We start from the raw sequence: 27,511 nt of genomic DNA on the forward strand, positions 1-27,511 counted from the left end.
GTAACAGACTTAAATTTCTTTATTCATCTGTGTATTGTTAGTGGTTTTATGGAAAGTACATCACAAATGAAAACATCTCATCATTTGGTTGATAAATTCAGTTTATAAGATGCTCAGTCAAAAGTTTAGAGCAAAATAATTTACATTGCAGTTTCTTCATTAAAAACAACTAGAAACAAAAAGATTGAAAGCAAAATCAGCATAACATACCATGCAAATATGAACAGAAAATATGACAAAAGCATTAAATTAGACATAGGGGCCACTTAATAATCATAAGGAGTATAATCCACAATGAAAATGTAATCGTTGTGAGTCTTTCTGTATCAAGCAACAAACCATCAAAACAAAAATGGAAAAAGTAAAAGGAAAAAAACAAATTGTAACAAAGGAGGCTCATCTCATCTCTCAGCAAGTGGCAGATAAGTATGAAAAAGTCAGATCGAAGCTCTAATTAGTAAGGTAAAAATCAATAGATATGTCAAACTCTATGCCATGACAGTTTGTTTTCAAGTTCCCATGAAACTTAAAAAAATTGACCAATTTAATTCAAAATGATAATTGCAGTATAATTAAAAATGATAATGAAATAATGGTCAAGTTTTGCTAAATGTAAAATTCACTGCCCTAGGCAGTTATTATGAAATAAGAAATGAAAGTAAACCAGTTAAGCATTCAACTGAAGAGAAAAATGAGAAAAGAACTATAAAATAGTTAAATGATGTAATTAGTAAGGAAGGATATAGGCAGAAAATAATAAATTAGAAAAAAGAAAAATAGAACTGTTAAATCCAAGAGTTAGTTCTTTGAAGAAAAAAAACGATAAGAGAAAGCATCTATCGACAGAATTAGCAGTCAGATTGGGGAATGACAACTGATAGAAAATTAAAATAATTATAAGTGTTCTTTGTTCATCTCTGCAAAAAATTTTTAAAAACCTGGATAATTATTAAAAAATATAAATAGCCTAAATTAACCCCAGAGGAGATAGAAAAAAAATCTAAATAGTCTAATTACAACAGGAGAAATTAAGAAAGTAATGAAGAATGCCCCTGAAAGTTTCATAGGTGGAATTCTCTCAGATCTTGAAGGAAAAGATTTTCTTTTTAATTCCAATTTAGTATAAACTTTCCAGACTGCATAGAGAAGAAAACTAAGCATTTTTTTTTAAAGCCAATGTAACACTGATACAACGTCTTGTAAAGCACAAAAAAAACTCTACAGACACATGGTGTTATCTAAACAATGCAAGGATGGTTCAACATTGGGAAATCTATTTGAATGTGGTAAACATTATTTACCGTTACGGAAAAAAAAATCCTCGTCTCAGCAGATGCTGAAACGGATATTTAACAAAATTCAACATCGATTAATAGCTAAAAAAACAAAAATCCTTAGTAGAAGTAGAAATAGCTGGATACTTCCTAATGGTATAACACTTAGAAGCATTCCTATTAAAGGACAAGGCAAGCAATCCCACTGTCAACTATCGCTGATACTATCAAATGGTCTGTAAATGTGGGTCCGTGCAATTAAATAAGAGGAAAGAAAGAAGAATAAATATTAGAAAGGAGTGAGCCTTTTTTTTCCCCCAGATACTGTTATATACCTGGGGCGGGGTGGGGAAGGCAAGAAAATCAACGGAAATAGAATACAGAAAAATTCAGTGAAGAGCCTAGTTACCAAATGAATATTCAAAAAACAATAGCTTGCTGGGCAGAGCTGGGAGGTGGGAGGTCTAGTGCGTGAGCGTGCGCGTGTGTACAAGCGTGTGCACGCACTTGCCGTGGGCAAGGAAGCGCATGCGCTAGGCATGTCCATATGCGCATGCGCCAGGCGTACCCAGAAGCCCCCGCGTCTTCCGCATTTTTGGGTTTGCCGTCTGAACCGACCGCACCTTGCTGTGGAGCTCGCGTCTTCTTCCGGAGCTCGCGCTTTTCTCCCTCAGCCTTTCTTTTCCGCGGCCTTCCGGTCACCCACACGCTGCCCAGTGGCCACAGCTTCTGGGGAGCTCTCAGCCATGGCCTCAGAGGATGCTCTCTACATCGCCACAGAAAACTCGGAGATGCCTGTGGAGGTGCGCCAGATCTGTGCGGAGACCGTCCCTGTGGCGACCACGGCGATGGGAACCGTTGAGTACGAGGATATCAGCGGCAACTGGATCCACGGCGGCCACCACCATCCACCTTTGATCGCACTGCAGCCGCTCATTATCAACAACCCGAACCAAGGTGACCAGGAAATGGTTATGGTGCAGACGCAGGAGGAAGTGGTGGGCTGCTACGAATCAGACAGCAACCTCGAGAATCAGATGACCGACCCAATTGATGAGAACGACTACTTCCAGCAGACCCTGGCTTCCTTGGCAGCCTCCGCGTCATCATCGGCCTACGGCTGCGGCAAGAAGCGCAGCAGCCGCGGCAAGAAGCCCAGCGATAAGAAGAGTTACACCAGCAGCGAGGCCAAGGCCGGAAGCAGCAGCGGCTCCAAGACTGTCAGGAAGAAGTGGGAGCAGAAGCAGGTGCAGATCAAAACCCTGGAGGGTGAGTTCTCCGTCACCATGTGGTCCGCAAGCGATGAGAGAGACAATGAGCCAGAAGGACAGAACTCACCTCCTGATTACTCAGCGTACATGACGGGGAAGAAACTTCCTCCTGGAGGAATACCTGGCGTTGACCTCTCAGATCCCAAACAACTGGCAGAATTTACTAAAATGAAGCCAAAAAAAACCAAAGAAGATGCTGCAAAAACAATAGCTTGCCCTCATAAAGGCTGCTTAAAGATGTTCAGGGATAGCTCTGCTATGAGAAAACATCTGCACACCCATGGTCCCCGAGTCCACGTATGTGCAGAATGTGGCAAAGCTTTTGTTGAGAGCTCAAAACTAAAACGACATCAACTGGTGCATACTGGAGAGAAGCCCTTTCAGTGCATATTTGAAGGCTGCGGAAAACGCTTTTCCCTGGATTTCAATTTGCGTACACACGTGCGAATCCATACTGGAGACAGGCCCTACGTCTGCCCCTTCGATGGTTGTAATAAGAAGTTTGCTCAGTCAACTAACCTGAAATCGCATATCATAACACATGCTAAAAACAAAAACAGCCAGTAAGGAGAGAAGACCCTTCTCAAACTCAGGAAACATCTTTCAGGAGTGTGACTGGAAATAATTATGCTTCTCTTTTAGAGTATGTTGTTTCTAGGAAAGAATTTTTTTAAATGATTCCTACACATCTAAGGGTCATGTTTTGATAGAATAGTAAAAATTTGAAAAGTAAAAAAAGTAATTCTTTATATAACATTGTTAAGATGCTCTGTCTTGTTCTGTAATACCATTTGAAAAACAATGTTTGTGTAAAGTTTGGACCCAGGAGGAGGAGGATAATTCATGAACTTCACATGAAAAGACAGTTCTTTATACAGCTGTGCCAAAAATGGGACTTCTTTTCACATTCTTTTAAATATGAAGTTCACTTATTGCTTACAATTTTAAAAAGTTCTGTATTTTCCAAATGTTCATGTTTATACTTTTAGGAATATGTTTAGTAATTCTATGTATGGTTCTTTGGAGGTTGATAACTTTACTTACAGATTTTCTTTAAAAGAATGAACAGTTATAAAAAATTTTAAAAAATGTAAAAACAATTGGAAAAAAAGAATGAACAGTTACATGCATATGTAAGGTATTATCCTGTTTTAAGAAGTTACATAGGTTTTGTTTGCTCTGTTAATTTTGGTTGTATTTTTTGATGTTAACACATTTTGCATAACTATTTTAGCTGCATTGAATTATGTGGTATTGAATATTAGATGTAACTTAATAGTATTAGTCAATTTAAACCTATTTTGGTCATTTTATTTTCCTCAGATACTACCAAGTGCTGTTTAGTGTGATTTCTTTGCCTGTCAGAGAGTGGTGCTCAGTTGTAGAATATATTGTGTATATATTGACTTTTTAATGCTCGATATGTACATTTTATGTGATAGAAAAAGCAAAAATAAAGTTCGTGTTCTAAAGAGAAAAACTTGCCTGTATAAATACCATAGCTAGAAAACAGAAAACGGGGAGAGTGCTACCAGCATCTGGTGGGTAGAAACCAGGGATGCTGCTAAACATCCTACAATGCACAAGACAGACCCCCACAACAAGGAATTGTCTGGCCCCAAAAGCGAATAGTGCCACTGTTGAGAAACTCTGCTCTAGAGAAAGTAGAAGTTATAACAAAGATTCTTTTGGTATACTTATAAACTAAACAAATTATTAATGGACAAGAGGTTGTTTAAATAGAGGAAATGTGTGTGTTCTATCACCCTCATTGGCACTTAGCCATCATGGGCAAATCTGGAATCTAGAGGGGTGATCTGGTACCAGCTATATTCCTGACAAGAGATAGGAGGCTGCCCAGAGAGTCAAGGTATCAATGCTGCTGTGTGCCCCACCTCACTGTTGTTTCGATGGGAAAAGTCATGGTTGAGTGGTGGTATCATCCTGATAAGGGAGAGGTAGTGAGGGTGCAAGCATCTAGGCAATCCTGAGGAGTTGGGGGAAAAGCTGAATTAAAAATAAAATTATAAATGAAAAAGCAAAATATAGTTTCTGATAAATAGTTTGATACCATTGGTGCTTTTAAAAGTCTCTCTGGGTATAGAACAGAAAAGATTATTTACCCAATATGTCCTGGACTAGACTTGCTCTGGATATTTCTGAAATTTAACGACTTACAACACTCAAAAAAAAAAAAAAGGAGGAACGTCTTACAATGTGAATATGGTACATGGAACGTGTGTTAGCTAGGTATCTGGCTGCTGTAATAGCTAAGAATAACAGTGGGTTAAACTCACATAAAACATTCCAAAATGTAAGTAGTTCAGTACTTCTAGGATAATTCTATGATTTGGGAGACTCATGCTCTTTCTGATTGTTAACTCTACTATTCCCAACATGCAGCTTCTATGTCACGGACTCAAGTTTAGCTCCATCATAGCTACATTCCAGCCAGTAGGACAGGGATATCCCCATCACTTCCACTCACATCCTGTTGCCCAAAACACTGTCATATGACCATACTCAGCTTCCTGGGAGTCTGGGAAATGTCTTTAGGTTACATTTCTGTAATTATAGAGCATTGGTTCTCAACCACTGATGCTATCACCCTCCTGGGGACGTTTGGAATGTGTAGGGTTGGGGACATTCTTTGGTTGTCTCAGTGACTGGAGAGCACTAATGGCATTTAGTGGATAGAGCCAGGAATTCTAAATGTCCTGTAATGTACGGGGCAGACCTACACAACTAAGAATCACACTGCTCAGAGTGCTAGTAGTGCCCCCACCCTGCCCCATGAGAAAAACTAGTAGAAGAAGGAAAGGATAGGTATGGGGGGAGGGGTTATCTAGTGGCATGCTGGTGAATGTTTAACACCTGGCTCTGGAGGGGGACGTGGGGAGCTCTGATGTGTAGCATATGCTTGTTTCTCTTGTAAATACTACCACCATGGCCAATTTCACAGTGCCAACCTGAAGTCCCTGAAGGAGGAATTGGGAAGAGATGCACACAGTCAGTTGTGGCAAGCTGGTAGGAGCAGGCTCCAGCACACCACTGAGTTCACCCAGCCATCTCTGTATATATGGTGGAGGTGGTTATAGTCTGTGACATGATGTAAGATACATGCTCTATTTTTTTAGTTCTTAAAAAAAAAATCTCTTTTTGCAAGTACCTTGTGGATTTCCATACCCCAGTTCAGCAAGAATGTTTTTTATTTCCTTTTAACTTCTATTTGAATAGCTCTGAAGTTCCCTTCCAAGATCACAAGTATGTTTAAATTAATATTGTATACATTTTTGGAAAAGAGAGTATAGTAAGTAGAAAATATTAATTCTGTTCATGTTATATATATCATAGAGGTATATATATAATAGAATGTAGATGCTATTAGTGTTAAATCATATTAGCATGTGGTTTTCGTATTGTAGTATTAACATGCTCATTTTAGATTTCAATATTGGAAATGGAAGAGGCCTCTAACTGAACATTTGTCTGCTGTACTAATAAGTAAGATGTATCTGCCTCACAGCTTCTTCTGGTTACTTTACTAATTTACCAGAATGCCCAGGTGTCATGAAGTCCAAATACCTATATCATTCCTGCCCCTGATTGAGCTTATTTCTTTTTTTCTCTCTTTTCAGGTATCTGGCATAATTTCGTCCTTGCACTCCTGGGTATTTTAGCTCTTGTTCTCCTCCCTGTAATTCTCTTGCCATTTTACTACACTGGAGTCGGAGTGCTTATCACTGAAGTTGCTGAGGTAAATAATGGATTACTTGGGGCATTCTTGCACCAGATTTTGTGATGTAACACTTAGCATCTTATGTCAGGAACTTTTATTCAAGTTCTCCTCTTACAGAATGTTCAGTTTCTCTTGAAGAAATTACTGTAATCCTTTCAAATTGAACAAATAGTTTTGTGAAATACATTGGCTTTTTAAAAATACTGAAAATTATTTCTGTTCTGAATTACAAAGATAGTACCAAGATTTTCTACCTGTAGTTTGTTGATAAAATGCATCATTTACCTTTACTGTTTATTTTTATAACTCTGCTTTTGAGTGAAATGTCTTTACGCCTAAGAAGTAAGTAAGATGAAAGCTAGGCTAGCCAGCCAGAGCATTTTGTGGGAGTTTAAGTTAATGTCTTCAACTCTGTATTTCACTCCCTTAGACAGTAACTACTATGATGGCGTCAAGTCTTCCATTCAGACTTTGGGAAGAGGAAAATTACCTTTTTGAGCAACTGGCTCACATATTTCCTGTGCTGACAGTACCGTCTGCATATTTGGGACTGTGTTTAGATAAGGGCTTGTCTTATAATTTTATCCATTGAGGATATAGGAAAATGAAGGCATTCTGATGACTACTTTCACAAAAAATTTTAATTAGCAGTTTGGGAAAACTTTATCATTTTAATCTTAACAGTTGGCAAATGTTTTTTTTTTTCAGTTGCGAAAAATTCAAGATCTTGGAGAAGTAGGAAAAGTAGCTATAATTGTTGGGTTTTGTTTTGTTAATTTTCTAGATCTATACATCTTGGAGTCAAAGCTGGATTTTCTGCATTATTCAAAATATTCTACTTAATTAACTGAGTGTCTTTAACTATTATTTGCTCAGATTAATCTTAGTTTGTTTTCACACATTATCTCATTTGATTTTGCCCTCTTCCCAAGGACTCACCTGCCATTGGACCCAGAGGCCTTTTTGTGGGAGATCTTGTCACCCATTTACAGGATTGTCCTGTTACTAATGTGCAAGATTGGAATGAATGTCTAGATACCATCGCCTATGAGCCCCAAATTGGTTACTGTATAAGTGCATCCACTTTACAGCAGTTGAGCTTCCCAGTTAGAGGTGTGTATATTTCCTCAGTATAATACAATGCTTCAAGTGGCAGTACTTGCAATTCCCCGGTTCTTAGACCATGTCTATAGATTTATTTTGTTCTAATTTCTTTAAAACAAATCAGTTAAGTAATGATAGGTCCAAACTAGTAAACATTCTTCTCGATAAGTTGGATGCTAATATTTATGTTTTATTATATATTGCTGTTGAAATTCTTACTAATTTCATAGTATCATATTTGACTTTCAGGACTCTAGTGTCTAATTCTTTCTGCATTCAAAAAAACTTGTGTTAAGTCAGAATTCAAGCTCAACCATAACCAATTAACTAAATTCCACTAATTAAATACCCCTCTGCTATATGGATGGTGGCATGTCCAAAGCTATTTGAGGTAGAGTTATTTTATGTGACAGGCATCCAGAGGAAGTCATCTTGGCATCCAAAAATACCCCCTGAAGTCACATCTGTTGTTCTGTGTAGCAGGTGACAGGGTGAAGCAAGTTTATTCTCAGAAGCCGCCAAATTTTTTTTAGTTCTTTCAGCTCTGAAAAATCAGCCTCTCTACTCTTTATACAAAAACATGGGAGCCCAAATAATTGAAAGTGTTGGAAAATACAAATTATGCTCACAGACTATATCTTTAAGTCAAGAAATGCCCTGGATACTTGTCCACATCTATTGGGGTTAGAAAATATGATTAATAATCAAGAATAACTTGACTAAAGTACTGTGTGCGACAATGGCCAAGTAGTAAGAACTGATCTTTAAAAATGTTTTCCAAATATGATCTTCCATGTATAACCCATTTTTAAGAACTTTTTATTGTAAAAGTTTTTCAAACATACATAAAAGTCAAGAAAGTAGTATAAATGAAACCTCATGCATCCTTCTCCCAGCTTCACAAATTATCAACATTTTGCCAATTTTTTCATCTAATCAGCCCACTTTTGGGGGAAGTATTTTAAAGCACATCCCATCATTTCATCCATAAACTTCAGCATGTCTTTAATAGATGACAGCTTTTTAAACATGACCACAGTACTGTTATCACACCTAACAAAATTAACAATAATTCCTAATATCTAGTTGGTATTCACCTTTCCCTAGCTGTTCTTTAGATACTTGGTTTGTTTAAGTTGAATGGTATGTCTTTTAAGTGTCTTTTAACTTGTAACAATTCCCCCTGACTTTTTCTTTTGAAATATCATTTGTTTGTTGAAGAAACTGTCATTTGTTTTGTTGAATTTCCTATATTCTGGATTTGTCTGATTATATCTTTTTTTGTTTGTTTGTTTGGTGAGGAAGATCAGCCCTGTGCTAACATTTGCCAATCCTCCTCTTTTTTTTTTTTTTTTTTTTGCTGAGGAAGACTGGCCCTGGGCTAACATCGGTGCCCATCTTCCTCCACTTTATATGGGACGCCACCACAGCATGGCTTGCCGAGTGGTGGTTCAGTGCACACCCAGGATCCAAACCGGCGAACCCTGGGCCGCCGCAGCGGAGCACATGCACTTAACCACTTGCGCCACCAGGCTTGCCCGTCTGATTATATCTTATCCTCATAATGTCATTAACATGTTCAGATGTCCCCCAAATTTTCTGTAAACAGTAATTACGTCTAGAGGCTTGATTAGATTCAGGATCCATTGAGGGGGTAAGGGGGCAAAAATACTTCATAGATAGTACTTTCTGTTGTATCATGTCAGGAGGCACACAATGTCTGGTTGTCTCCCTTGTGGTGGTAAGATTGGTCAGTGTGCTAACTTCATGCTTTAAGGTTGAAATACCTGTAAATTTTCCCTATTTTCAAGAGCCACTTACCATCTTCCAAAACATTTCACATGACAGAAGGTTGGTACGTAACCCACAATGTGTTCTTCTGTAAGAGAAATAATCCATTATTTCATACTACTTGAGTCTTTTATCATTTTCCTCCAGCTTCTCTAAATGTGGTATAATCTGTATTGAATTACAAAAGCCAAAATGACACAGTAATCAAATAAAGTTTTCTCCAATAGGATTGTTTTATTTAGAATATCTGCATTTCAGATGTTTAAGATTTTGTCCTTTTTCTGTCAGACAAATTGGAAACGAAAATTTTCCCTGAGATACTCTGAAACTCTTTTCCGTATTAACTTTTCAAGTATTTCACTGTTATGGGTCATATGCTATATTTTGGAGGTATTTGTTTAAAAACCTAAAGCAGATATTACTCTTTCCATACTAATAAAAAATCAATCCCAAAATAATTCTTCAATATCTAGTTCATCTCCTTAGGAGCGACTGTATTAGGATACATGTTGATTTTACATGTTGACTTTATCTGATAAACCTGTACCTCCATTTAACCATTTTTAAATGGAGTGCATATACTTAGCCAGTTTATAAAAATTTAATGATTGTAAATATAACTTAAAATGTATACTAGATTAATTTTAATGGCAGACTTGACCACTGGGGCTGTGGACATTTAAGCAAGCTATGGATTGATAGTATTTTACATGTATCTAGGTACCTTTGTTATTCTTCATTATGAATAGAAGGGAAAGATATGATAATACAAGGTGGCCAACAATCCAGAAGTGATTCATACTCAATTTAGAGTGGAATTCAATATGTGTAATTAAAATTCTAAGAATTTATACCGCTTCAAAACAATAAAGTCACTTTGGAAAGATCCGACCCTGGAAGTACCCATAAGCTGTCCCAACCAATCATTTCTGGCATTATGTCATACCTGGACTCTCCCAGGTGTATTATTAAATTTTTAAAGATATTCCCTAAGCTATTAATTAATTAAGGTGTTAATTAAGCAGACTAGATGGTCTCCTTAAAATAATAACAGGTAGATTTATGGCAAATTAGAAAAATGTGGTTAATGTACCTGAAATGACTATACATTTTATGAAATTGTTAGGACCTGCTTTTTTCTTCTGTTAATCCTTTCCTTTTTGATTTTTATTTTATTTATTTATTTATTAAACTATTTATTTATTTATTTATTTTTCCCCCCAAAGCCCCAGTAGATAGTTGTATGTCATAGTTGCACATCCTTCCAGTTGCTGTATGTGGGACGCGGCCTCAGCATGGCCGGAGAAGCGGTGCATCGGTGCGTGCCCAGGATCCGAACCAGGGCCGCCAGCAGTGGAGCGCACGCACTTAACCACTAAGCCACGGGGCTGGCCCTCCTTTTTGATTTTTAAACACTAACATACTAAACTATGATGAACATCACCAACAAGAGCCAAAGCTGGTTTACTTCCACCTCTGCACTTGGTGCGTGGGCAAGCCTTAGGAACTGGTCCCATATACTCCTTGGAAATTGAATGGCCTTTTCAGGAAGCCCCAAAAAGAACACTGGGTGAGGGCTTAGAGCCCTTTGCACCTGAATAGATCTCTGGTCTCATTCTGGGTCAGAACTGAAAACAAAAACTTTTCCCCCATTCATATTCAAGCCTCTGCTTTTAGGATTGCTGAGTGTCCATATGCCACTTAGTGATTTGAATGGAACTAAAAGTTACAGACAAGAACTAGTCTGGCTTTTTTTGGGGGACTATTTTCCTGACAAATATCTTGCAGGCTTTCTCTTTATTTTATTTTATTTTTATTTATTTATTTTTTTGTGAGGCAGATCAGCCCTGAGCTAACATCCATGCCAATCCTCCTCTTTTTTGCTGAGGAAGACTGGCCCTGAGCTAACATCTGTGCTCATCCTCCTGCACTTTATATGGGACGCTGCCACAGCATGGCCTGACAAGCTTGGTGCATCGGTGCGCACCGGGGATCCGAATCTGGGCCACCAGCAGCGGAGCACACGCACTTAGCCACTATGCCACAGGGCCAGCCCCACAGCCTTTCTCTTTAGTTTGAGGGGACAATCTTCATTTCATATACTATGCATAAAGCTAAATTCCTTTTTTCTTTCCTTAAAGCATTGTTTTGAGTAATTAAGACTGTACTTAACAAGTCCAGTATTTGAACTACATTTTAAGGAGTATGAGATTAAATACTAAAGGCAACTGCTCCTTAAAATGAAGCTGTGAGCCCAGACTCAGGCACCCCTTTGAACAGCCTATATTCCTATTCAAAAGAGGTAAGGGTATATGCCCTTAAAACTGCCTGGCAATGGGAATATTGTCCTGTCTTACATATCTCTAACTGAAATGAGAAAAGACCTTTGCTGACCTAGTTTAAGATAATAAAAGGAAAACTCCAAGAATCTTTTCCACATATTTTGAGTACCCAGATTGTTTTTATGCCCAAATCTTCTCTGTTTGGAAAAAAGTGTCTGCTTTTGCATTGTGAACATCAAGTTATGATCCAAGGTTTCTTTGCTATCCTAAATTGAAGAGAGAGAGAGAGTGTGTGTGTGTGTGTGTATGTGTTTATAATTTTTTAACTACTTCTTACTAGATGATGCTGGTATAAAGTCTACTGTAGAACTAAGAATAAATAGGCTTGCCTCCCTGTGTTGGAGCTCTAGCTACATTTATATATTTATTAAGCTAGGTTAAGAAAATTGTTCAGTTCATTTTAGTGATATAGAAAGTAGTGGGGACTATGAACTATAGATTGGAAAAGTTTCTTCTCTCCAGCCTTATTCAAAAATCACCTCTGATCTAGACCATCTTTTGAAGGCTAGACTATTTCTATGAGTATCTTAAGGCCCATCTTAGGGTATATTCAGAATATGCAGGTTCTCCCTGTAGTGTAATTATGAAACTGATCTGGTCTTAATTTTCCTAATTGTTTCCCAGTCTGGGGAGATATAAGGGGCAATTCTAATCTCCTAAAGTGAAATTGAACCCCTGAATGCCTCTGGGACCTCCTGTTGCAGTCTTGAATGCTCCTTCCAAAGTAGAATTGGATTGGCCTTTCATGCTTGATAGCAGTATACTAATGTGAAAATTATCTGTGACGTCCCCATCTTACATATTAAGAATTGTGTCACAGAAATGGGTTAAGTGACGTGTCCTTTAACGTGACCCGGTAGAAAAGATTCTAAAAATATTTTTTTAAACCTACAACTTTTTTTAAATTGATAAACAGGGAAATATCAAGTTTACTTCTTACATGGTAACAAAATATTTAGCTCTTTATTGAAAAATTCTGTATGTCAAGAGGTACTTAATCTTGTGAGGGCAGCCACAGCCATGGATTTATGTTTTGGTTGGAATAATCAGCATAGGAAGAAGCCATAATCCAGAGGTCACAAATTGGTAGTAGCCTAGAGGCCAAGTCCAGCTTCAGGGGATGTATTTTGTTTGGCTTGCACAGTGTTTTTAAAATTTTTAAATGGCTGCCAATATTTAAAATTCAAGGGGTTTCACATGAGGGTCCAGATTTCTGATTTCTCTTAGAATAAAATGGATGGTCTCTTGAATCTGGGCCCCAAGTTAAGTGGCCTGGCTGCTAACCCCTTAGAACAGGGTATATATTTTTTAATTCATCACAGTCCCCACCACTTCCTGTTTTTGCCATACACTATCCACTTCGTTTATTTGGTACCTGCTTGGCACCTTTAAGCGTTTATGTTACCAGAAATGCTGTATCAACAGTGATATCAAATTCTTGACTTTCAGTTCTGTATTGTATATGATCCTCCAAGAAAAGTTAGTGATCAAGCATCAGATATAAATTTTTAAAAGTAATTGCCGATACAAAGGCAAGTAGCATAGAACATCATTTTACATATTCAGTGTATATTGAGTAATCCACCTTATATAAGACACTGAGAAATCTTTCCCTCAAGGAGCTCACAGTCTAATCAAGGAAACAGACCAGAGAAGATTTGGGCATAAAAACAATCTGAATACTCAAAATATGTGGAGAAGATTCTTGGAGTTTTCCTTTTATTACCTTTTATTACAGTACAAGGTTAAATGTGAGTAATGACAGGAAATATTGGGAGTTGTGAAAGTTGATGGCAGTCAGTCTTGACTGAGATGAGGACAGGTTTCGTAGCAGCAGCTCTTGAGATAGGCTTCAACAGTGAGTTTAATTTCAAGATGCCAAGATAGAAATGAACCTCAGGACCATAGACTAGAAGGTGGTCAGGGAACTGCTAGTCATTTGGTTCAGCAAGAGTATGAGATAAGGTGATTAAAAAAAGTGGATATCTTTACATTTTAGGCTATGGAGTTTAGACTTTATTTGGGAGCAGTGCAGAGTCTGGAAATTTCAGATTAGAGGCGCTACATTCTCAGAGTTGTACATTGGAAGGTTAATCTGAAGCATTCGGTATGTAGGACAGCTTTGCGTATGAGAGCTAGGTGGTAAACAAACGATGTGCTAGGACTTACTGTTCAGATGGGTCAGGTGAGGAGGAATTAGTGTCTACACTCAGGTGGGAATAGATAAGGAGAACAATAATGGGGAGGTAAAAATTAGTGGGACTTGGCAGCTGATCAGGGAGAATACTGAGGGTTTTAGCCTGGATTGATTAAAAAAAATCCTAAACAACTTTTTACCGTATACTTTACCATTAGGGCTGACGAGTGATTATAAGCACGGGTTTGTCTGTGCCGTTAGGTGTTTACAGTTTCCTTTCCTATTTTAAATATTACTCATCACCCAGGATTTAAATATCCGTTCAGTTACGATAAGAAAGCAAAACAAAACTACCCACACAACTAGCCATTGCAGAGGAGAAATGGATGCATCTGTTAGTTTGCTTCATCTCTTTTGTTCTTCACTTTGTGTTGCCGGGGAGAGAGAGCAACAGTGCGTGGCTAGGGAGATCCAGTCTAACCAATACAAGATGTCTTCCTCAAATAATGTAGTAAAAAAAAAAAAAAAAAAAAAAGATTTAAAAACAACCTTTGGATGAAATACAAAATCCTTATAAAATCACATTGCATATCAACTAACATTTTCATGCTAGTGCCCCTGAAGACACTCTTGTTTTTTTTTGTTTTTTTAATAATTTTATTTATTTATTTTTCCCCCAAAGCCCCAGTAGATAGTTGTATGTCATAGCTGCACATCCTTCTAGTTGCTGTATGTGGGACGCGGCCTCAGCATGGCCGGAGAAGTGGTGCATCAGTGCGCGCCCGGGATCAAGCCCGGGCCGCCAGTAGCAGAGCGTGAGCACTTAACCGCTAAGCCACGGGGCCGGCCCTGAAGACACTCTTGTAATAAAAGTTTTTTGTGGTACTGGAAATCGGAGATAACTTTACTCTTGAGTCTGTCTGCTTCAGCATATCTGAGTATGGTAATATGTATATATAAGACTCTAAGTTTAATTGGTCCTTGCCACACGTCAATTTATGCTTTGTGGGTTTGATGTGCTGCATGCAGGAAACCTTCCAAAATAAATACATGGAAATCATTTTTTGTCCCACCTGTATCAGTGATTTAGCTTCCTTATTCTGCCCTAGATATAAATGAAGCAGTCTGCCAAAGAACTTGAAAAAATAAATGAATAATGGGAATAAACAGTTGCCCTGTTTCTGTTGTCTTCCAAAAATGGTAACTGGATTACTGGTATGCAGGCAAATATGTGCACATCTGTGGGGTGAAATTGGGCTGACCTGGTTCTATGGGGAAAGCCCCAAGGTAAGCCTGGAGGTGGGATAGATATTTGATATAATAGGGATGTCCTTAGGGATGAGAGTCTCCTAGGCATCCTCTGGCCCACTCTGCGAACACCACAGCGCAGGAGCTCAGTAGTGATATTAGATCAGCGGCATTAGAGCATCAAATAGTGGCTCATTAAATATTTGTGCTTGACTAGCTGAGACCCTAGAACTCCAGCTTTATAGTTGGTAAGTTTATATGAAGACAGCTAACCTAGGGTAATTGCTGCTTCTTGATTTCAAATTGAACGTATCTCTCTTTATAATGTAAAATCAGACTGCAGCGAGTAGCCGGCAAGCTGAACTCTCAATTATGCATTTATTTCCTAATTCATATGCATTTTCCTTACTCTTTTTGTCTTGAAAGCAAAATTTTTATTACAAGTGTACTTCTATATAATGGACTCTTTTTTTATGGTGGATTCTAATAAACTATTTCTCTTTAGCATACAAACGGCTAGATGGTTCGACTGAATGCTGTAACAATCACAGCCTTACAGATGTGTGCTTTTCCTACAGAAATAATTTTAATAAGCGTTTGGTAAGTTGTCCCTGAAGCACTCTTGCTTGTCTGATATAATTATTAGAAAATAAGCATATACACACATAGAACTAAAATGGAATCTATGAAAACTCCCTTTTGTATCATTTTATTAAAATGTCTACATTTCACATGTCACGTTTCATCTGAGAATCTTTAAAAATTTATAATGGTAATATCTTATTTGGCCAAAGTGGAATACTTGAATCTAATTTATAGTAGGTGCACATAAATGGCATTTCTTTTATATGAACTTCATTTCTAATATACTAGGTGACATGAAAGATATTGAAGGAATGTAACTTGGTGTTCTTCTTGTTAATAGTATTGACTAATTAATATTTTATTCATAGCATACATGTCTACCTGCCCGGAAAGCAGTTGAAGCCACCCAAGTTTGTAGAACCAATAAAGATTGTAAAAAAAGCTCAAGTTCAAGTTTCTGTATAATACCTTCTTTGGAAACTCATACTCGTTTAATAAAAGTGAAACACCCGCCTCAAATCGATATGTTGTACGTAGGACATCCACTACACCTTCACTACACAGGTAGGTATTATTGTGGTAGACCCTCAAAAAATCGTTAAGGTGGCATATATTCTCAGTGGTAGAAACACAGTACAAATCCTTGCATTAGTTTTGTTTATTTTAAATTTGATCACTTTTCAAAGTCTTGTTAACTCGTTCTTAAGTGTTAAATGAAATTTAGGCAGTAGAGAAATAATCCAAATTTAAAGCAAAGTGGAGCTGAATCCCATGTCTGCCTATGAAGGGTAACACATTTTTCCTTCACCACCATTTATGCCAAGGTCACATAGATGATCTCTCAGATATTCTCTGAGTTTTTAAAATTTATCCAAGCTCCCAAAACAGTGGCAAGAGCAGCATACCCCAGGGAATGCCAGGAATCATAGTAATAGGATTATAAGGTAATTTGTGCATGACACATGAATTTTATCTGAATATAATTTCAAAACCAGGCCAGCATAGTTGTTTCAGCGTGGCAACGTGATTGGACTAAATATATAGCTTCACCATATGGCTGAAGATCATATAGTCTAACTCATTTTGTTGTACAAAATCTTTTTATGTTTCTTTTATTATAACAGTTGAAATATAATTCACATACCATATAATTCACCATTTTAAAGTGTACAATTCAGTATTTTTTAATATATTCAGAGTTGTGCAGCCATCACCACAATCGAGTTCCAGAATATTTTTATCACTCCAAAAAGAAACCCCATACCCATTAAGCAGTCACTCCACATTTCTCCTCAACACCCTCCAGCCCTTGGCAACCACTAATCTACTTTCTGCTTCTATAAATTTGCCTGTTCTGTACATTCATATAAATGGGATATTTTGTGACTGGCTTCTTTCACTTAGCATGTTTTCAAGATTCATCCATGTTGTAGCATGTCAGTACATCATTCCTTTTTATGGCTGAATGCTATTCCACTGTATGGACATTTTCTTGATACATTCATCAGTTGATGGACATGTGAGTTTTATGTTACTCTTCAAAAAAGACTCATTGCTTCATAGTCATATCCTCAGATACAGCCTCAGTCATTATTTATTAGTGTGGCACTAAATGACTCGAGAGTGCAAATATTAGATACATCCTCAACAAATGAAGAAATATCCCCTTTTAGGGTAATTCAGAAATATGTACTATGGGTTCTACCTAATTACAGGAGAGTTTTTAAATGTTTTGAACAAAAACAGGACTGTGGATTCCACAGAGTAGAAGAGACCTTAAAAATTCTCTAGTCTTGGGGCCGGCCCGGTGACATAGTGGTTAAGTTCGCACGCTCTGCTTCAGTGGCCCGGGGTTCGCAAGTTCGGATCCCAGGTGGGGACCTATGCACCGCTCATCAAGCCATCCTGTGGCAGCGTTCCACATTCAAAATAGAGGAGAATGGGCACAGAGATTAGCTCAGGGCCAATCTTATTCAGCAAAAAGAGGAAGATTGGCCACAGACGTTAGCTCAGGGCCAATCTTCCTTACCAAAAAAAAAAAAAAATTCTCTAGTCTTAATCCTTGTTTTAGCAATGAAGAAAAAAACAAGACCAGAAAGAGGTTAAGTGGCATAATACTTGGACTGAATGTGTTTTTAAGGTTATACCTCTTTGAAAGGGTAAGGACTCTTTTGATGTAAATTCTAGTGTATTTTTTAAGTCAGTCTCTGTATTTGGTAGTCATACTTGGTATATAGTCAGTCTTATCTTAGTCTTACCTCAAAATGTAAGTACACACTGGGACATGAATTTCTGTATTCCACTATTTTTATTAAATCTTCTAGAATAATGAATTGTTTTTACATGTGGGGCATATAGCCTGCCTGGATATGTTTGGGAAGGGTTTTCTCAACCAATTTAATAGGCTAGTCCAATTTTTGACCATATGGTAACATTCGTAGTGCTGTTGTTTATCTGTATGAATAATATCCATTATTTCTTATTTTTCTTTTTTAGTGAGTATCACCAGTTTTATCCCACGTTTCAACTTTCTAAGCATAGATCTGCCTGTGGTTGTGGAGACATTTGTCAAGTATCCTTTCTGGTGTGGAAAATGTTTTAAAAGTATGTTACTTGGAACTTGATCAGTCTTACCTTAAGTAGAGCATGCTTAGACCTTACAAGTATCAATTAATTGCTAGCAACTGAAAAAGAGACTTTAAAGTTGAAAAGATCAGATTGTACCCAGAAGGGAAAAAAGTCAGAGGAGAGTGATCAGGAAGGGAGAAACGTTAAGATACGGAATGGAAGGAACCCAGAATACAAAATGAGAGTTGAATTTACAGATCTAAAACCTTTTTAGTAATTTTCTAAAGGATGAAAGTTTCAGCTACTAATGAGGTGGTGAATTCCACCCCTTCTGAGCCTGTTAGCTCTGACCAGATGGATGAATGCGTAAGAGAGATCAAACTGGTTTCCACTACTAAAATAGCAATTCAGAGGACAAAATCTCATGTGTTCTTTAGCATATTATGTTTGCATATAAAAGATGAAATTTTTAAAAAACTGATCATTATGTAGAATTTGAATAAACTGAACAGTTTGGGAGGGTTCTTTATTTTTGTCACTTTTAAATCTTTTTCATTTCTTTCCTCAATGATTTTCAAAAAAGTAAAATAGAAAACAAATGACCAGTTACTAAAAAATGTGTACAATCAAGATTGTACCTTGTAGGCTGCAGCTTTGTTTCAGGGAGATTTATGCTATAACCTTATAGATGGCAATAAAATAGAGTTATATATTTATGTTACATATTTATGTTATATCCTTATACATGATAGTAAAATAGGGTTCAAGGGGCCAAAATCTTTATGTTTCCTAATATAAGGTAATACTTTGTAAGGATCAAAAAATAATTTTCCCTTATTTCTTGTTCCTTCCATATTCCCTTCCCTTGTTGTATCATTAAAGGATTAGAAAGACTTAGTCTTCCTAGGGATTCATTATTGATTGCCTTATTTTGCCAATGGTTGGCCTTTATTTTTCTAGTCAAGGTTTTTGAACTTTGAAATAATACAAATCATTTGTTTTAAATAGTAGAGATCTAAGAAGGAATGGCCTGTACTGGTGGGCAGAGATTTAAAGAAAGGAGGGAAGTCAACTGTAATCTCAAATCCAGTCCTAATAAAATATCTTCTTCTGACTCCCAGAAATGTGGTTTCCACTCACACCTCACAGTTGACTCCTTAACTGATTTTACCCAGGTACCTGATTTCCCTCTCAGGAGCTCTGGCTATTGTTAATGCAGTACCCTGCTTTGCTTTGGATGGACAGTGGATTTTAAACTCTTTTCTGGATGCTACCCTTACCTCAGTGATTGGAGACAATGATGTCAAAGATCTGATAGGATTTTTCATCTTGCTTGGTGGCAGTATACTTTTGGCTGCCAATGTGACCCTGGGACTCTGGATGGTTACAGCGCGGTAATATTTGCACTCATCTGACATAATCTTTGAGTTACAGTATACAATATTGAAAACCTTACTTGATATGAAATATAAAGTGTTTCCTTAAAATTACATTTTAGCCAACAACTTTAAGCTCCTCGTATATCAGAGTATCCAAACTCTGGGATAGGGGATAAAGAGAAGAAATAAAAGGCATAGTTCCTGACTACATTCTAGTTTTAAAGACTGAACTTACAAACTTCAGGAGCTTGTGGAACAATTTCTAAACAAATGTAAATTCATGTTAAACCATTTTTGTGTGACTATATACTGTGTTGAAGTAATGTAAAGGAAAACAGAATTGGGTGGAATTAATTGGGGGAAACTTCTTGAAAAAGCATCATTAATCCAGATATGAAGGCTACCAGACTTTGGCCAAATGGAAAGGTGAGCATTTTCTTGGCCTATATCTCTTGTCCTTTGTCTTGTTTGAAAAGTATTTTAAAATTTATTAGTGTATTATTTTATACTCTGACAACTGAGGTCTGATTATAATTAAATTAATAAAAGTCTATAAAAGAATCTGCTGACATGAAAGGGAAAATCTTTGTCAAATGATGCCAAATAAGTGAACAAAGTAGTAAGTGGGGCCTATAATATCCTGAGACATGTTTTGCCTCACAAGAGTTGCCTCTTTGATAATGTATCCCCATACCCTCATAAAGCAGCACTAGCCTTGACATTCCCAGTGAGCTCCAGAAAGTGTCTCCTACCTGCAGCATGTGAGCTGAGGCAGTTAGGGCTGAACCTCGGAACTGAGCCGGGTCTTCCGACAAATCACAAGACAGATCACAGGACCTTCTGCAGTCCTGGTTCCCATTCTCTATAGAGCTTTGAAGCTTGGAACCCTTCCAGGGTAGACATTTTCTCTTGTGCTGCTGTGCCTATCTGGGGGCTAGCTCCTGGGTTCCTGTCTTCAAGAAGCAACTACCTTAAGCCCTGAACCATACTCTGTCCTCACCAGTGGGTCCCATCTTTCTCAGTGTTGGGTAATTAAACACCTAGTCCTTGCTTTCCATCTTTCCCCTAAGCTACCTCTGTGGGTCTACGGAAGACTTGGTAGTACAGTGAGAACGGCTACAAGTGAGTACAAACCTGGATTTGCCAGAGCCTGGGAACTGACTCAAGCCTGAAAGAGCCCACCTAGTTCAAGGTCTTTTGTACTGGAGATGCAGCCCTGGGAGATCTGGGAGGTCAACAAGCCACTGTGAAACTATTAGTCTTAGAAGTATATGAGCGTGTCATTTCTTTGATGAAAAATATGTGTTTCTCTCATACACTCAAACATTAACAGTCATGTGTCCAACTTCTTCACTAAATGAGCTATTCCATGGGGTTCACCTTTTTCAGATCATTGAGTTGCTCTTTAGGCACTAAAACTTTTTAATCAGTTTTAAGAAACTCTTTAGATTGTATTAAAAAGTTGTCTGCTTTCTTAAACAGAAATTATACAGTAAATATAATTTTAACATTTTTGTTAATGACTCAAGGTCATCAGTTATTACCATTACTAAAACCATGCAAATTATTGGTTTATCCCAGGAAAAAGGCATTTGTTCGATTCTTAGGCAGACAGTCAGTCAAGATCAAAGTGTGTTAGCAGAGTGATGCTCAGACCCGTTCAGAGCTTGGGGAATGCCATGAAGTACTTACATAATTAATTCGATTACATGAACTAAGGAGTTTACTAATGAAAATGTTGTATATGTGCAGGTCAGTTTTTTAAAAACTGAGAAATTTTAATAGAGGAAGTCCTACCCATTAACTTTTTCTGGGTGAGTAAAAAAGCAAACACCTCATTTTCTTGTAGCTTTTCAACGCCTTGGTCTGTTGCTCCATAGGGTCAGGATTTGGGAACCACTCTAATAGGATATTGAGCAGATCAGTCCCATTTGTATAGAAATGGCCTCATCGTGTAAAAAAGGAAATGTTACATGTTATCTCTTCAGCTTGATGGTGGGTACTTCTAGAGCAAGGACCGTGTCATGCTCATCTCTGCATCCCTGGCACAGTGCATGAGACATCAGAAATAATAAATGCGATTGAATGGATGATGATTGGTGTTATTTATGCATTATAAAAGCACGTTTCTATTTAAGTAAGTTGTAAAAAGTATTATTGAATATTTACTGTAAATATATGTTAACATAAAAAATAACTTGGAAGGTCTTTGTGTCCCTGATATATATTACCATCTTTATGAAAATAATCCATTTTGGTTTCTGAGGAGCGATTAGAAAAATGAATTATTTTGAGGATTTGAAGAAAGTGTTCTTTGTGATGTCACTTTGTTCAACAGTAAAACTTTATTTTCAGTGTTCCTACTCTGTGTTGTTTACATTTTTGAGGGTTTTTTTAAATCACCTACAATCTATAAAGAATGTATATATTCTTTTTAGCATCTCAGTTTGAAAAGACATGCAGTTAAACTTGACTTTTTGATAATCGCTCTTATAGGTCATTGTCTGTTCTAATGGTAAATTGTGAACATCTGCTTCATGGGTATGTGGCTCTCAGTCATTAGTTTGTCCTATGGTATTTATTGAATGTCCACATAATAATGGTGCACAGGTATTTTTTTCTATAAATCTTTCGACTGTTCTGTAATTCATTCTTAGGATTTAACTTGAAGATGCCATAGTTGCTGGCATTTGATGTTTAGCAATAAAAGAATAAATGTGTACCAGCATTCTATGTTTTATCATCATCTATGTGTTGTCTTTCTTTAAAAAATTGTATTCTTTTCTATCAAAATTGTTCCCTTTACATACATCTTAGTTGTTTTTAAATTTCTGATTCTAAAAGCAGTGTTCAGTTTTCACTCAAGCACTCTGTATATGAAAGTTGTTGCAGGCCATGGAAAAAAGTCTTTTTAAAATGAGATTCCTGTGCTCTTGCTACTGTTTTGGAAATGGCCTGTTTATGGATGAAGAAAGAGGACTAGCATGTTTCCTTTCATTAGTGTCTGATAGGAGTCTTCTCTAAGTCTATATTTTTAGGAATTTGTGAAAGAAAAGCGTTTCAACTATGACATTGGTTCTTCTTGACCTTTTGTACAGAGCCAACCTCTCTGGCATGCGTGCGCGCGTACACACATTCTCTTTCTAGATTACTAAGGGCTAGATAAATAGGCTGGAAATTTAGCCCAATTCCTGATTGGCTAGCCTCATTCCACTCCTCCTTTTTGCCTCTGATCCATCGTACTATGGTTAAGAGTCACAAGACTAGGGCCGGCCCATGGCTTGGCGGTTAAGTGTGCGCGCTCCGCTGCTGGCGGCCCGGGTTCGGATCCCGGGCGCGCACTGGCGCACCGCTTGTCCAGCCATGCTGAGGCCGCGTCCCACATACAGCAACTAGAAGGATGTGCAGCTATGACATACAACTATCTACTGGGGCTTTGGGGGGAAAAATAAATAAATAAATAAAATTATTAAAAAAAAAAAAGAGTCACAAGACTAGACAACTGATTATCTAAACCAGTTTTTAGATAAGACCAGCTGCTTTTTTTAGCAGCTTTATTGAGATATAAATACCATAAAGTTCACCTGTTTAAAGTGTGCAATTCAATGTAAACTATTTTTCTTTTCATGACTAATCAAACAATAGTATACATATGCTTTAGTATAATCTAACCTTTTAAGTAAATGAACGTGATAAAAGACTGGGAAGAAAAAAAACGTTTCAGTTATTTCACAGCTATTTTAACTCTGAAGTGGTTTTCAGCACTGGAATAGAGTTGAATAACAAATTTATTTTTAAGGTAAAGCATGTGGATATACTTTCTTTGAGACAATAAGCCTTTTTAATCAGTGCATCTGCAAGCTACTCTTGCTGTTTAGGCCATACTAATTTGAATAATCCATTGTATACTTTATGAGCCCATGGCAAATGAATTCAATGAAAGGAAAGCCTCTATTTCAGAACCTAATGCTACAATAGATTATACTCAGGGTGGAGGTAGAAAAAAATGGGTAAAGGAAGCTGCAATTCTAATTACCAAGCAGATTATATTGTGTAATTTAATTTCCCATTAAAGAGAGAAAAACACCCTTATATCTTAGTTTTATTTAGCTAAAGATAGATGGATAGTCAAAATTATCCCTTATTAACTGACTACTTCTCAAATTTTTCTACTGAAGCTCTTCTGACAATGTAGAGGAGGGAAAACACAGAAGAATTTAAGAGTAGAACCCTGTAATTCGCTCCTCATCCTATAAAATTGAAGTCTCGCTTTATTTTAAATTCATGTGAATTTTGCATTCCATTAATGAGGCATCATAAAGCTAATTCTCCTCTTAAAGATATGAAACTCTAAACTGTAAAAGAATTAGATGCTAAGAATATTAAGATTTTCTTCATGTCTAAAACACATTGGTAGAAAGTAGTTTCTAACAGCTAGTCTGTAGACTAGTGACAGTCTATGATGGTGTTTTTGTCTATTTGTAGTGAAATGAGAAAAGTAAAGAAACGTATATTGTCTCTAATTACAAAATAAAGAAAATGTATGTGTGTTATAAGGTTGCCTGCTGCCCTTTATCAAAGAGCTCTTCTTTATTAGGAGTATGGAAACACATACTTAATTTCACTTAGCACTTCCAGATTGCTCTCCAGAATGCCTCCTGTAACTGACACTCATCAGCAAGGCGTGAAGGTTCCATGTTCCCCCACACCCCTACCTCCACCTGAATTATCTGACTTTCATGTTCTGACAAATGTGTTGGGTGCAAAATGGCATTTCCTTTTAATTTGCATTTCTCTGATTGTTACTAAAGTTGCACATCCTTATGCTTGTTTAGCCGTTTGGATTTTTCATTCTGCCAATTGCTTATTGATATCCTTTGCCTGTTTTCCATTGAGTGTCCTAAATTTTTCTTACTGATCCATAGGAATTTCTTGTATATTCTAGATTAAGGGGTGACAAACTACAATCTGCAGGCAAAATCCTGCTCACCACCTGTTTTTGTAAATAAGGTTATATTGAGGGGCTGGCCTGGTGGTGTAGTGGTTTAAGTTCACAGACTCTGCTTCGGCAGGCTGGGGTTCACTGCTTCGGATCCCGGGCGTGGACCTATGTACTGCTCATCAAGCCATGCTGTGGCGGTGTCCCTTCTACAAAATAGAGGAAGATGGGCACAGATGTTAGCTCAGGGCTAATCTTCCTCAGCAAAAAGAGGAAGATTGGCAATGGATGTTAGCTCAGGGTTAATCTTCCTTACCAAAAAAAAAAAAAGGTTATATTGGAACACAGCTATATTCATTCGTGTGTTGTCTATGCTTTTATGCTACAGCAGCAGAGTTGAGCAGCTGCAACGGAGACCATATGGTCCACAAAACCTAAAATATTTACTAGCTAACTGTTTACAGAACAACCCATGTTCTAGATAGCAATGTCTTGCCCGTTTTAGATGTTGCAAATAATTTTTCCCAGTCTATCACCCATCTATAAATTTTATTCATGAGGTCCTGTTGAACAAGGATCTTTAGTTTGATGTAGTCAAATCCATTAATTTCTTGGTTCATTGTTTTTTGTTTGTTTTGTTTTTGTGTGTGTGTGAGGAAGATTATCCCTGAGCTAACATCTGTTGCCAATCCTCTTTTTTATGCTGAGGAAGACTGGCCCTGGTCTAACATCTGTGCCCATCTTCCTCTACTTTATATGGCACGCCGCCACATTTGTGTTTCGTGGGTCTTACTGGAAAAGTCCTGTCCTCTCCCAAAGTCACAATAATAATCTACACTTTCTTCTATTTGCTTCAGAGTTGTATTTTCACAGTGAGATCTTTAATTTCTATAATATATGGTATGAGGTAGGATATCCAGGTTTATTTTTCTGTATAGAGTGCACTATCTTTAAATTAGCCATGATTGGGCCGGCCCCATGGCTTAGCGGTTAAGTGCACGGGCTCCGCTGCTGGCGGCCCGGGTTCAGATCCCGGGCGTGCACGGACGCACCGCTTCTCCGGCCATGCTGAGGCCACGTCCCACATACAGCAACTAGAAGGATGTGCAGCTATGACATACAACAATCTACTGGGGCTTTGGAGGGAAAAAATAAATAAATAAAATCTTTAAAATAAATAAATAAATAAATAAATAAATTAGCCATGATAGCATTTTCCTTTATAAGACTGTTCAAGAGTTTGCATAAAGTTTTTAATATGGTGCCTGGCATGCTCAAGTTATTATTATGTACTTAAATTTCTTATTTTCAGAATGTAGAATTCTGACAAATTTGCCCTGATATCTCAGTCCAAACTGGTGTTAGATCTTGCCTCCTTTTGGTATGCCTTCTTGGCTTCCAGTGCCTTCAGGCTAGCTCTGGTTGTCCAGAGTATCTCCCAGGCCTTGACCCTTTTAAACATTTCTTTCCCCAAACGAAATGGACCTAAAATCATAATATTTAAGATGTTGGCTAGGGATTTTGCTCACTGAACTATTCAAAATAACCTTGTGTTCATGAGTGTGTTCATTGATAGTAACATAGGCATTTAAATCTGGTCTTACCCAAACAGTATCCTAGCTCAGAAGGTGGACTGTGACGAACCAATATGGGAGAGAATTTGAGGAAGGATGGACTTTGAGGACTAAATCAGACCATGTGCTATCTACTCTGTGCGCAGTCTGGGATATTGTATTTCAAAGTAAGCTTTTTTTTTTTAACATGTTCATTTTAATTTGCATTTTTTGGTTAGAAAAGAGGCTAAACCTTTTTTTTTTTAATGTGTGTTCTTTTGTAGATTTTTTTATCCACATCCTTTGTCCATATTTCCCTGCAGTGATTATCAGCTTCTTACTACTTTTCGTCATCCAGGACTCACATTTTTACAAAGGGTTTGCAAACATATTTGACCATACCTTAGCTTCTTTTACAGGTCCTTGACTTTCGTACTTTATTCCTAGCATTCTTTTCTTCCCCTTCAACCGCTTTGTTTCCATCTTTTAATGGCTTCAGATGTTCTTTCTAGGCTTTACGTATCACCAGAAATCTACAATGGAAGGTAGCACTTTGCAGTTTACAGAATGTTCATCTCTCCAGGTCAGGGCACCCCCTTTTCTGTTATGGAAATACCTAGGAAAAAGAGATTGCTAATCAGGAGTTTGCTTGGGGAGTATAGAACTGGAACAGAAGCAGATAGATAATGTAATTTTTTTGGCCTTTATAGAAGAACAATTTATTTCTTTCTAGAAAAGAAATACACGTTCATTATAGAAAACATGTTAAGTGAAAGTAAATTGTAATTTATTGGAAAAATAGGATTATGTGGTAGATAAACTGGTAAGCTGCTTTTTAAACTTGACAATGTGTTACAAACATTTTTCAATGTCATTAATATTCTAGTATTATCTTAATGGCTATATAATATTACAGTGTTAAGTATGCCATAATTTAATCAACCTCTATTATTTCCAATTTTGCAATATTATAAACAAAGCTGTGAGGAATATCCTTATAACTAAATCTTTTTGAATATCTATGATTTTTGGAATAATTATAGAAACTCGCAAGATAATCCTAAAAGAAAAATTGCTGTCTTGAAATGTGAATAAAGTTTTACATATACATAATGCCTTGTTGAATTTCCTTTTTTTTCTGTTAATTGGCTATGCAAAAATGCATCTCATTTTAATTTGCATTTCTTTGATTAAAAAAAAAAGGTTGAACATTTTTAAATGTATTTATTGGCCATTGTGTTCTTGTTTATCCCCATCCTTTGCCCATTTTTCATGGAAATGATTATTGTCTTCTTACTGCTTTTCATCATAAGTCAGCTCTACCATTTGATTTGCTATGTCTTAATATATTAAAACTTCATATAAGTATAATGCTTATTTTTATGTTTTTATGTATCATTGTCTGTCAACCTTTGCCTTATGTTTTCTATTTTTGGTGTATGTTTTGAGTCTTCTCAAGATTTTATAAATGTTCACAAACATTTTCTTATGATAATTTTCTGATTTCATTTTCTCATTCAAATCTTTAATCTACATGCAATGTATTTTGACGTTGGTGCAAAGTAGAGATATAAGCTTGTG

The 27,511-nt window shown here is 37.1% G+C and overlaps 2 protein-coding genes across 3 annotated transcripts in view; both read left to right on the forward strand.

Annotated features, from left to right (window-relative positions):
• MBTPS2 (membrane bound transcription factor peptidase, site 2) overlaps positions 1-22,166 on the forward strand; it is a 34,708-nt gene extending 12,542 nt beyond the window's left edge. The window contains exons 6-11 of one of the 2 annotated variants that reach the window (XM_058535567.1): positions 6,184-6,302; positions 7,217-7,397; positions 15,412-15,506; positions 15,860-16,055; positions 17,988-18,063; positions 19,235-22,166. In XM_058535567.1, the coding sequence (XP_058391550.1) occupies positions 6,184-6,302; positions 7,217-7,397; positions 15,412-15,506; positions 15,860-16,055; positions 17,988-18,063; positions 19,235-19,457 (890 nt within the window). In that variant the 3' untranslated portion in view covers positions 19,458-22,166. The remainder of the gene's footprint in view (positions 1-6,183; positions 6,303-7,216; positions 7,398-15,411; positions 15,507-15,859; positions 16,056-17,987; positions 18,064-19,234) is intronic. The other variant, XM_058535568.1, reaches the window with a different exon arrangement.
• Positions 9-4,724, forward strand: YY2 (YY2 transcription factor). Its single transcript, XM_058535569.1, has one exon. It carries the CDS (start codon positions 1,814-1,816, stop codon positions 3,110-3,112), a length of 1,299 nt encoding a protein of 432 aa, XP_058391552.1. The 5' UTR covers positions 9-1,813; the 3' UTR covers positions 3,113-4,724.
• Positions 22,167-27,511: the final 5,345 nt, after the last annotated feature.

This window comes from Diceros bicornis, chromosome X (assembly GCF_020826845.1).
Source record: "Diceros bicornis minor isolate mBicDic1 chromosome X, mDicBic1.mat.cur, whole genome shotgun sequence".
In the NCBI taxonomy this organism is placed as follows: Eukaryota; Metazoa; Chordata; class Mammalia; order Perissodactyla; family Rhinocerotidae; genus Diceros; species Diceros bicornis.